The 12,225-nt window shown below is 48.1% G+C and overlaps 1 protein-coding gene across 1 annotated transcript in view; it reads left to right on the top strand.

Annotated features, from left to right (window-relative positions):
- Nucleotides 1–530: 530 nt before the first annotated feature.
- The window catches only part of LOC131669279 (homeotic protein spalt-major-like), a 49,741-nt gene continuing 38,046 nt past the window's right edge, over nucleotides 531–12,225 (top strand). The window contains exon 1 of the mRNA XM_058944052.1: nucleotides 531–1,104. Coding sequence (XP_058800035.1) covers nucleotides 996–1,104 — 109 coding nt within the window. The 5' untranslated portion in view covers nucleotides 531–995. The remainder of the gene's footprint in view (nucleotides 1,105–12,225) is intronic.

A 12,225-nucleotide genomic window follows, 5' to 3' on the forward strand; every position in this document is an offset into this window, starting at 1 on the left:
GACGGTGCTCGGGGGCCGCGATCGGCCGGTCTCGGCAGACGGCGAAAAGAAGCCCTAGGCTGGAGGCCCGCGGCAGCAAGGGATGGACCTCGAGGCTGGACGACGGGCGCGCTCCAGCGCACGAGCGGGCAATGTGGCGTGCACGCGCAGCGTAGCCGCTCGCAGGCGAGTGCGAGGAGCGAGGGGAGCTCGTGGCGTGCTGGTCGCGGCGGCGAGGGGTTGCTGGCCTGGGCGCACGAGCGCGAGTCGCACGGGCGCGGAGCGCATCGAGGGGCGGGGGAGGGCAGGCAGTTGCCGCTCCCCTCTGCCGCGGCGCGCGGCCGTGGTCGCTCGCGTCTGGCTGTCGGCGGAGAGAGGGCCACGGGGCGCGAGGGTGGGGGGCGCCGCGACGTCAGTCGCGGATTATTTCGCGATACACGCAGGAGAGGGAGCTTGGGCAGGCTGCTGGCGCTCCGTTGGTGCCGCTGCTGCTGCTGCCGCTGGCAGCCACCGCTCGGTCGCGCGCGCTATAGTCGTCCGGCGGACGCGGATGCATGCTCATCTGTCGATGCCTCACTTTCACGTACATACGCCTACATACATGCATACCGCAAGGCGTATATGTGTATAGCTATTTATCGGCGCATTTCATACGTAACATTTGTATAAGAAAGTACATCGACAAGAAGCTGGTTGCCGGTCTGGTAGCCGATCGAGAGAGCTCGATGTAATCTGCTCGCGTGTGTGTGCAAATATTTATTGTATAGTAAGAAGCAAACATGACTCGGTGATGAGCTGCCGCGATGGGGCTTGAGAGCGAGTACCGCAGAGGAGCAGCATTAAGTTTAAGTGACTGGAAAGTGTGCTGCTGCGACTGAGGATTGCCGGAGTTGTTGCTTGCAACGGTGCGACGATCAGTTGTTTCGAGAAGAAGCCGCCGTCAGCCAGGAGTGCGAGAGAGAGAGAGAGAGAGCTGCGACGGACTGCCCGTTGCATCTTCCTTCCGCGCCAGCAGCATGTCGAGGCGTAAGCAGGCAAGGCCCAGCCGTGCTACTCTCGAGGACGAGCTTGGCCAGGCAGCGCTCAGGATCAATCCAAGACTCGGCAGCCTCACTCTCGATCCTAGTAAGTCTCCGATTTTCACGCGAAACATACCGGCATTACCGCTCGCGCGCTGTTAGGCCATCGGCCACGAGAGAGACGGAGCGCGCCGATTATTTCGTGAACTTGTTACGTGAAAGCGGATCTGAGGAGAAAAAGGAGCTCGATAATCCTTGCTGTCGGTGAAAAAAAGATTGCTGATCGCTCCTTTGTGAAATTACCGAAATCCTATAGTTCTGCGGTCAGTCTCTCTCTCTCTCTTTATGTAGGTAGGAATCACTCGGCATACAGTGCTACACGGCGCAGCCCGTGAAAGCGCTGAGGGAACGAGAGAGAGAGAGAGAGAGAAAAAAGGTGGGCGCACGTGCGAAGTATCCTCAAAAGTCGAGGGGGAAAGCTCTCTTCCTCGAGGTGTAGGGAATTCGGAACGTTCTCTTTCTCTCTCTCTCTCTCTCTCTCTCTCTCTCTCTCTCTCTCTATCTCGGTATTGTCTCGCGCTTGACAATATTTATGGGCTTCGAGCGACAGGTTGTGGATATTGCGTAAAAGTCTCTTGCTAACCGCGCGGCGCTCGTATACCGTATATCGACGACAAATTAGCATTGAAAAATAGTGCAGACAGTTCCTTTTTTGCTTTTGAGTGTTGTTTTCCGAAATGCCAAGCGGCCGCGTGCGTGGAAATTACGCGAGGACGATCAATTCGCGAGTGTATAACAACGCTTTATTTTATTGGATTACCTGTCGGAAGATATTTTAAAAATCCGCGCTAGGAATACCGCGGATGGTTAGAAAGTTTGACGGCCGATTGGGGCGTTATTTTAAGTACCTTCATATCCGAATAGGATGATAAATTATAAATTATACATCAGCACGTGTTCGCCTGTCGCAGAGACGATAGACGAACACGATTAATTGAGGAAATAGGAATCGCGAGCTCTATCGCGAATAATTTATAATTCGCCTTAGGATATATATTGAAACAGCGTTATGAAATTGAGAACGGCACGGCAAAAGTTTCGTGGCTAATTAGAAAGTGAAGTTTATCTCGAGACTTTTTTTTCAACCTCTTCGAGGATCACCGATTTTTCGGCGCTCAAATTTCGCATTTATCTGGCGCGGTGGAAATTCTATGGGAAAAGATTTATAAGGAGAGGAGAAGCGTGTAAGATAAGCAGGCCTGCGGCACACGACGTCCGATTTAATTGACTGTCGTAGTTGGCTTAGGTGTGGGGCAGTGACTCTCTCTCTCTCTCTCTCTTTCTCTCTCTCTCTCTCTGTATCTTTTACGTAATTTAAATACAATAATAATGAAGTTTGCCCGTGTGCTAGCAGCGCTCGCTCTTATTAAAAGCTGGCCGTGCGCGCGCGTTGAATAATTGCACGACAGGCAATTGCAAAAACGATTTGTAAGCGCGCGAGCGCAACATCACAATTGTACTCGTGATCGTTTAATTATATATATCTCGACACGGGGCGGAAAAAAGAAAAGCGTCGGCGCTCGTGCCACGGTGCACGGATAGCATTGAGATGTTGGATGAATTATTGCTACCCGTATGTGTCCGCGAGCGCGGTACGCTGCAACGCGCACTCTCTGTCGATCGTCTATCGATAGACACATAATCGCGTGCTGACAGGGCGCTGTTGTGCGCCAAGTGACACGTGACAAGTAACTAAGCACCGGCAAGCATCCACTCTCTCACTCTCTCTCTCTCTCTCTCTCTCTTGCTCTCCTCTCGACCGGGCGGCATATTAATAGACGCCGCTCGTGCTGCTGCCGACTGCTAATACACAGCGTCTGCTGCCTCTTTATCGCTTCTCTCGCCTGCCCTTTGTCGTACATCATCTACTAGTAGAGCCAATGGCCATTAGCCGCGTCGCGTTGCTCGGCTTCGTCATTAGGCCTGCAGATATGTTCCTCGCCAAATTATTTCAGAGCTGCGCCAAACTGCATGCGATCTCCGCCTTTTCGGTCGCCGCCACAACCACCGCCACCAACACCGCCACCACTATTCGTGGGTGCAGCATCAACGCGATTCTTATCTCTCTCAGACCTGTCATCTCGTTCCTTTTTCTCTACCTATCGTCCCATTTTGTACGGCAAACACACACACACACATACGAGGCATGGCAGAAGCTCTTTGAATGGCATTAATTAGCTTCGATACTCAGAGACAGAGAGACGCATTAATTATCCAACAGCCGCACAGACTTTTAAATATGCGCGTCCGTCAATTAAAAGCCAACAGCAGCAGCGGCAGCTCCACGCTACGGAAATAACTTTCTCGACGCGCGCGCGCGCGGACATAATATCAACAGCGTCTGCGGAGTATAAAAGAAAGAAAAAAAAATTATTTTCGAGAGTGAAAGAGATCAACGCGATCGCACAGTTTATATACATAATTCATAAATATAAAGTAACAGCCGTGCCCTCGTAAATTAAAACTTGGGCTCGCCAACTCTTTTTTTATATTTCGCCCGAATTTTCCTTTCACTCGGCACTTTTTCCACGGAACACGCGTCTCGGCGCTGCGCGAATAATTTGTTGGCTACATTCGTGCGACGGACAGTCCATCGCGATAAATTATTTTAACGGCGAAGCGGCGCTGAAATCGCAACGCGAGACCCACGAATACGCAGCTCCTCATAAATCAGACCCGTGCAAAGTCTTGGTCGTTCTTTTTCTTTTTTTCTCTTATTTTTCATCTTTTGTCTTCTCTTGCTTATAATCTGAACCTGTGCACAATTATATTGTTTTCTCGCGTGGTACAGGCAGGCGTACGCAAAGGTCTCGCGAGGCAAAAGAAAAAACTCCATCGAGAAAATCGAACGTTCGTTCTAATTACCTTTTTAAGCTGCAAATCAATGCCGACCACCTGCATCAGCAGAATTAATTGCATTCCGTCGATCCTTCCGCCCCGAAGTAGTTAATTCTCGAATTATTAATAATCAGGACAGACCGATGGCTCACACACAGAAACGAAACAAATTCGATCGGCCAATTAGCTCGTTAATTTATGCATGCAACACGAGCGAAATTGCAACGTTTTAAGCAAGGAAGAAAAAAAATTGCGATAGCATCTCCGCGGTCGCGACATATATATTTTTTATTTCGTGCAAACAGCAGCAACTCGCGGCTATCGGGGGCATTAATTAATCTGGAAATGCATCATCCACGGCGGCGAAGAAGAGAATTTGTAGTGCTCGCAAAAAGGATTACAACTTGTTCGAACGTTAATGAGGTCACGGAGAGGAGTCGGATGTATGGCGCAATCGATATAGAAAACAATACGCGCTTGTGCACGTGCAGTATATATATATATATATATATATATATATATATATATATATATATATATATATATATACATATATATATATATATATATATGTATAAAGGCCCTCCCGGATCGTGGGAGCTTTGCGAAAAAAGGCGATATGACAAGCCGCAATAATTGGCGACTCCCTCCACCTCTTTTCGAAGAAGGAATTTCGCGGAGGTTTTGCCGAAGGGAGGTACAGCATGAGAGAGAGAGAGAGAGAGAGAGGAACCGCGCGAGCGCAAAAACGGTGTGAAGCAATTTTGAGAGTTCCAGGCGCGTATGACGCGCGTGCGTTGCTTTGATCTATACGCGGCTGCTTTTGCTTTAAGTCGAGAATTGCGCGGCTTCGGCAGAGCGCGATAAGCTTTCGAGAGACGATATTGTTGGAGCGTAACGTCTTGATCTCTGGTCGAACGATCCGTGGAAGAAAAAAAAGAAAGCGCGCGACGACAGTTTAACCGACTGACGTGCGCCGAGCGACCGAATCATAACGGACGCGGGCGCTCGTAAAAATCAAAAAACGCGTTAATCGCTGCAGTCCGCTAATCATTTCCAAGAATCATCTTGAGCGGCGAGCGGTTACCTTACGGTCGTTCAGTTTAATAGTACAAATACAAATTCGTGGATCGCACGGGGCAAAAAGCAGCGGCCAGAAGGAAGCGACATGTGCTTCGTAGAAAGCGCTCGAAGCTACTACAATAACCAACAAGGAATATCAAATCCAGCGAGCGAGAAAGAGAGAGAGAGAGAGAGAAGAGTCGCGTCTGTCGATATAAGTTACACGACAGCGATGCTCAACATTTCGGATGGCCTGCCACGATTTTCAGGGCAGACAATTGCGATTACGGTCATGTACCTCGCCAACGACAAAAAGACGAGCTTCTGTGCGAAAAATCTCAGCGTAGCTAAGGGAGGTCGATGCACTTTGACTCGCGCGCCTGCAATTAAGGCAATTTATACTTTGTTTGAGATACCGCTTTTTTACACGGCCAGTCCTGTTCTTTTTTATTTCACGGAAAAGATATGCAATTTTCACGCTCAATGCGCAGCCGAATACATATACATATATATTTACCGAAGGCGCAATGAAAAGGAAAAATGACAAGGAGAAAGAAAAATTATCCGGAAATTTACTTTGTGTGCATGATCTAACCAGGCGAGCGGAGCGATGCTCGAATTTCGGGCGACAATGAAAAGACCATTGAACCCAGTGTGTGCGTGCGTATGCGTTGCACGAGGCGCGCGATGCCGCGTCTCGCCTTTCGCGAAAACGACAATGGAGTTTTCTGCCTCGCGCGCTAATTGGCCGTTCCGCCGCGTATACTTGCACACCGCAACTCGTACATCATTTGTTGCCAATGTCACGTTGGATTCGCCGAAAGATTTATCAGCGCCAAGAAAGCTGCGTTTCGCGAGAATTTTTAGACGGAGAGCAAGAATTTATGACGTAGCTAAACGGGCGAGTGCGCGCGGCCATGATGTCGCGCGCGTATATACGTATACGCCTGTAAGTGGATATGCCTGGGATTATAACGGTCTGATGTAGAAGAATTGTACCTACCCCCCGCCCTCCTCTTTATATTCATCTCGAGCGTTCTCGACTCTCCTGTTGCGTGTACACATCAGCTTAAATTTGCACGGAAAAGACAATCGATTAGCGACGACCAAACAAAAGCACCAAACGACCGAACGAACGAAAAAAGGGCAATTTGCAGGCGACAGCGTTCACTGGCATAGGTGAAGGGCAAGAGCCCAATTGGCATCAAGCCAAATGAAGATATTTTCAATGTCCGTCGTCGCACATTCGTGACATACTAGCCGATCTCTCTCTCTTTCTCTCCCCCCCCCCCTCTCTCTCCCGCGCGCGCACACACCAAAAAGGTAAAAACACGCCGAAAATGCGTATGCACCTCTTGCTTTTTGCGCTTGTGCGGCTTTTAAAGCGAACGATCTATTTTCACATGTCGATTCTGGCTCGATGAGGTTTGTCTCTTTTTGTTCGAGCGAGATAAACATGTAAAATGATTCATTTGCAGGCAGCGTTTTTTATTCTTTATTTTTAAAGAACCTTGTGAAAAATGTGGCTACACAGTCGACTTGCCAAGTGCCGGTAAGCGCCAAACGATTTGTAATTAGTCTTGGTTTATGACACGATGTGCGCAGTCAGCGCTCAATACGCATTCGATACATCGAAAAGTCGGCAAATAATAAAATGTAACCGCAAATTATCGCTCAAAGAGAAACTTTCGGCTTAATTTAATTAGCTGCAATCCCAACTGATAAGTAAATCCAGTCTGGCTTGAAATTTTGCATAAATTTATATCTATATAACTCTACTTTTTTCACACTTGCGCACACACGTACATCGCTTTACGTGTCTACGAGTAAAAGTAATCGGTTTGCGATGCTGAAATAATTTTAAGCACACAGACACAGACGGGAGGTGTTAATCGCTCGTAATTACAAGAGAAATAAGTTGCAGCGCGTACTCACGGCCTCCTCACTCGTGTTTGCGATTAATCAACTGGCTGCTTCATATCGCACCTGTTTATTCCAACCGTTTGTTAACTATAATGTGTTTTATCATTATTATCGATCGATCACACGTTTAGTCGAAGGGGATATTCTCGCGCTTTGGCAATAAGCCTCACGAGGATTTCAACTAGTCGGTTATTAAGCAAATACGCGGTGGCGGCGCCAAAGCCATATAACCCCTTCGAATAATAGCAACTCTCGCTTTTGATGTCGCGTTTTAATCAGACTGACGCCGCCGCCGCCGCCGCCGCCGCCGACGCCCAAAGCGCAAAGGGTGATAATACGAAGATTCAAGCGAGTGAGGCGCTTCTATGGGCTAACGAGTCATAATCGTCGCCCTCGCTTTCTCTCGGCTTCCCTGTCATTTCAAATTGCAGCGCACTGACAATTCCATGTAAACGTTGCGCATTGTTTCCAGTAGACCAGCTGACGATTATGTATTTTCCTCCTTTCAAATTGGAAAACTGACTTTTAGACGACAGATTTCTTTTGTGTCGTTGCGACACGACAACTTTCTAATAGAGATTGTTTTTTTTCTCGTTTCTGTTTTTCGTTTCAGTACGATTGTATTTATAACTGTAATAGTCAAGTGAGGAAATTGATTCCGTGTTACTTTGCTTGTCTGTGGTAAAAGTATTCCATGCTCTAATTGTCAGCAGCTTCGAGCCGATTAGCGCAATTTATTCCGGCACGGTATTAGTTTATCCACATATCTCTAATGACGACGGAATTTCATTCTCATTAAGTAGCAAGGGATCGTTGCCATTTGCTCACGATCATATAATAGCTATACGCACCACTTGAATGACAGAAATTTCTTGGGCGTTGCTAAGTTTTACTTTGCGAACGGCGATTGGGCTTGCCGATGATACCATCAAGCTAGCATGACAGTGCGTCAAAAGGTGCGTAAACACCCTGCGAAAGGCTAGAACGTAAATAATTCCGCGAGAACAATTAAAAGATAGGAGTCGTCTGGCTGCATGGGAGGTAAAGCGTGAGCGTGTAAACAAGTCTGGCGCAGTCATTTACCGCGTAACAATTATGAAATAACGCGGGCAATGCGAGCGAAAAAAAGCTATAGGCACGAGCATACCTCGAGCGCACAGTCCAGAAAATAGCTAATGCAGTTCTCTCCGGTTCTGTCGAAATTAATAACTCATAGCAGCTGCGCAGTAGTAGGCATCGATAACAATCCCTCGGCGTAGAAACGGTCGGCGGGCAATTAAGCGTCGGGGATTCGTTCTCACGCGGAATGCGCGACGACTATCATGCGAAGGCGTTTCAGCTGCATACCCTATATCCGCCTGGATAATTGTTCTGCGTAATATCTGCGCTTTGATTCTCCCAATATTTCGACGCGATGATGATGATAATGATAGCAGCCAGCAGCGCGCCGGCCCAATTAAATCTCTAACGAGTGTTAGAAGCTTTCTCTCGCAATTATTCGCAGATCGTCTTCCCTCGTTAGCCGCGTAATGCGTATATGCACGTACGAGCACACATCACCTTTTTAGAGCCCACATCGATCCTCCTTTTTTGCTTGCTCGTTGCACAAGACGCGCGCTTCACCTTGGCATTTTGATGGATTTGTTATGAGAATTGCTGTGAACAAGTTCATTACAGTTAAATAACAATTGTTATTCAAGTCTCGTGCTCGCCGGCAAGACTAAATTGTGCTCGAGTTTCGCCGATATAATACGATTAACGGATATTTTTTTCCATCCACAGTGGCAGAGCACGCGCGCGACTAGCCTTTTCGAAACAAAATACCTAAATTCGCAGCTTCAGCAAAACGAATTCCAGTAAAAAAAAAGGAGAAAAAAAAGAACCGTAGCATTGACGAATCGGAAAAGTACTCTCTAATCCTGAAATCAATATAGAAATTCTCTCAAAAATCGCGCCGACAGCGGCAGCGCGCGGTGCAAAACAAAAAACAACAAAGCTTGAGAAAAAAAAAAGCGAGCGGCAATCGCGTCGTCCCGTGGGAACGGCGACATCGCGCGTTGCAAATAAAAGAAAAATAAAGCGCGCGAAATTACGTACGTATGCGAATTTACGCCGCGTAGCCAATCCATCATTGGTCGCGATTAGCAAATAGCCGTCAATCGAACGTGCGCGCGTACGTATACACATCCAAATTCTATCTCTCGGCGCTTACTTCATAAAAATAGCCCCGACAATGCGCTCGCGTACCAATATGTTCCGAATGTTTCCGGTTGGTTGCACATGATGGCGGGCGCGGAACATGGCCGCATGATGAGCGGCTAATGGGGGACTTCCCTGTCTCTCTCGCTCTATTTTGTCACTCTCGTCGCATGCGTTATGATCGCATTGTGAAAAGGCCCCGCGCGTTTTCCGGATGACTTGGCTAAACGGGATCGCATTAGCGCCCCCAGCCAGATTAGCATCTACAGCCTCTCTCTCCTTTTTTATACGCACGTACAGCTCCGCGTAAATACACAGGCTCGATTACGAGACACAGATGAACATTTACTAGCAGAGATCATCGGCGGGACCGTTTTTTTATTCGGCTCCATCCTTCGACGAGATAGGACTCGCACTTTTGTTCGAGCTGCGTGCACGAGGGTTCTTTGACTACATAGACACGAATGACAGTTCTACAGTGCTTACAGTAGTATTTTGATTTTAATTAAGTGACTGGTTGCATGTATACTTCAGTCCATTAATGGAGATGATACCTTCTTTGTACTTTCCGCGCGCTGCTTTAAACTTGGATTTTAGATCGGCATGGTCGGCACCTTTTGCAAAAGCAGACTCTACCGGAGTGCCAGGTACGATAAGAAAAAGGTTTGCAAGTGCCATAACGAATCGTTGGAAAGGTGCGTCATGCATGAAAACTCGAGTAAGGCTAATAATACAAAAAGTGGATTAAAATCAAAGAGGAGTAGTGAGAATCAGCTCGTAAAAGGCAATTCGTAAGTCAGCGATATCCATCGAATGCAGATTCTTTACGTCATAGCGATGAGGCCAAGCGAGCAGGCCGACAGAGCGGCAGCTGCTGACACTTATCCTTGACTTTATCTGGTCGCAGCGATCGCACGCGGACTGGGTTGCGCTTGGTACGGAGAAAATTGCTCGGCTGTATGAAATTTGGCGGCGACTCTCTGCTCGAGTACGGGCTCTTCATCCCCGTGGAGTGAGCTCGTTAGCATATGACAGCCGCGCGAGAAGGAGGGAGAGCGAGTTAGAGAGAGGGGCGAAGAGAGAGAGGGGGGGGGGAGACGGAAAGGGTTGGCCAATAACGTTTGTTACTCGGCCGTCCGTCCAATGGTCGGACAGCTCAAAGCCCTCGCCATATTTCTTTGTCTTAAGGGAGGAGGGCCGCCACCGCTGTTGCTGGCGCTGCCGCTGACGTGTTCTCGAATTACGGAAATCCTTTCTTTCGAGCCGGGCGCGTACTCGGCCGAAGCTCGGAAATTATACGATGTATGAGGAGAGCTGTCTGGCTACATATGTCTTTTGTCTTTGATTTTTACGAATCTACGTATATATCGAAATGTATTTGTCGAGTGTGCGCGAGAGCGACGTGTGTTTGTCTCCTATGGGAAAAGGGAGCCACTTTACACCACTCTCTCTCTTTCTCTCCCCCTTCGCGGCCGGTTTTCGTGCATGTTTACACAGGCTTTTTTTCTGCGTCCTTTCCGGGTAGCCGAGCACACGCGCAAGTTAAAGCCCCCGACATATTAGACTGCTGCTATCTATCTGGCCCTTTTATGCAATAATGCGTTGCGCGCTTCCTTTCATATGTTTTCCTTTCGTTTTTGTCTTCAGTCGGCGCCGCCGCCGCCGCCGCCGCCGCCGCCGGCCAAGAGCCGCTGCTCCCCCATTCACAGATTTTCCGCACGGGAAATTTGTCGCAGAGCGACAATGCTCCCGACAAAACACGCTCACAATGAGGGATCAATGCCGAGTTTGTCATTCCGCGTATAAACTGTCATCGCTCGCGCAAAAGGGAGTATCGAATTTTCATGCCCGCCGGAGAGGATATTAGGTTCCTCTCCCTCTCTCTTGTTCACTGTCTTAGCATACAATGGTCCCCGTCGTCTTCAAGAGAGATGCAAGTTTTTTTGAGCAGCAGCCCAAGAAGCCGACTTGTCCTTTATTTTTTTGCCATTCATAAAGCGAACGTTATTATTTCGGCTTTCGATAAATAAACGCACGCGCGCTCGCTACTCTACGTATGCCGCGTACATCCTTATACGTATCCTCGGCCATTGTTTGCAGCGCGCCAAGACTATACGAATCGGGAGAGGCTGCCGCGCGTCCATCAAAATGTAAGCAGCCAAGGAGACAAGCCGCATTTTTTCCTTTTATTTCTCTCTTGGCTCGCTTCGCGATCCTTGAATATTCTTCTCTGTGGAATTGTTTTTATTAAAATTTCAAATGTAGGCTTTCGGAAGCGAGCGCGCCCGTGTGCATTCCTTTACTTTTCTCCTTGCCCCCGTCGTTTGATCTGTCGAGGAAAAACTAACCGAATTAACTATTAACTAATTAGCCCGATTGCTATTATAGAAGGATCCGCCGATAATGAAAGTTGGTGCGTCGCGGCATGTATAAAGCATCCTCGAACGCGGCGCAACGTGCAGCTCCAACAACAGCCTTGCGTAACATGCAAATCTTTTGAAGAAAGCTCGCGCGCTGCTGCACATACGCACACCTGTCGCTTCGCATGCGCGCCCGTCAATCTCTCTCTCTCTCTCTCTCGCGAGCGCGCGCGCGCATGAAATTCAGCGAACGCTCATGTGCCTCGTACTTTTTTTCTCCTTCTTTTCTTGTGCTGGTCTTTTTTTATTTTCACGTAATTATCCCCGGTAGCCGAGCGGCAATTAGCTACGATTCTCTTTTCGTTCGGGTGTCGCAGCCGAAGGAAGTTAGTGACTCGGCGGTTCCTCTTTAAGCTTCGAATTTATTGGGCCTGATGAGTTTTTTCGTTCCCCTACAAGCGCAATTATTCCATTTACTTGTTCGTTTTTTTTCCTCCCTCTCCCTATAGCGGCGGCTTCCATTGAACCTTGATTGTCCGACAATTTTCTTGAAACAAAGTCATAAAGCTGCTACTCCGATGATCATGGGAGAAAGGTGACGATTGTAAGCTGCACAGGAGTATTAAGTGGCTGTCGAAATATTATCGCCAGTAATTGACGAAAAGACGTGGAATGTACATCGAGTATAAAAATTGCGAATCGTCGGAAATGGAAAAGGAGCCCTTTGTTGGCTTTGCCTTTTTTTCCCTTTCCTTCGGGAATTGAAAGAGTACTCGCCCCAACGA

This window comes from Phymastichus coffea, unplaced genomic scaffold (genome assembly GCF_024137745.1).
Source record: "Phymastichus coffea isolate CEN01 unplaced genomic scaffold, Cenicafe_Pcof_1.1 PCOF00091, whole genome shotgun sequence".
NCBI lineage: Eukaryota > Metazoa > Arthropoda > Insecta > Hymenoptera > Eulophidae > Phymastichus > Phymastichus coffea.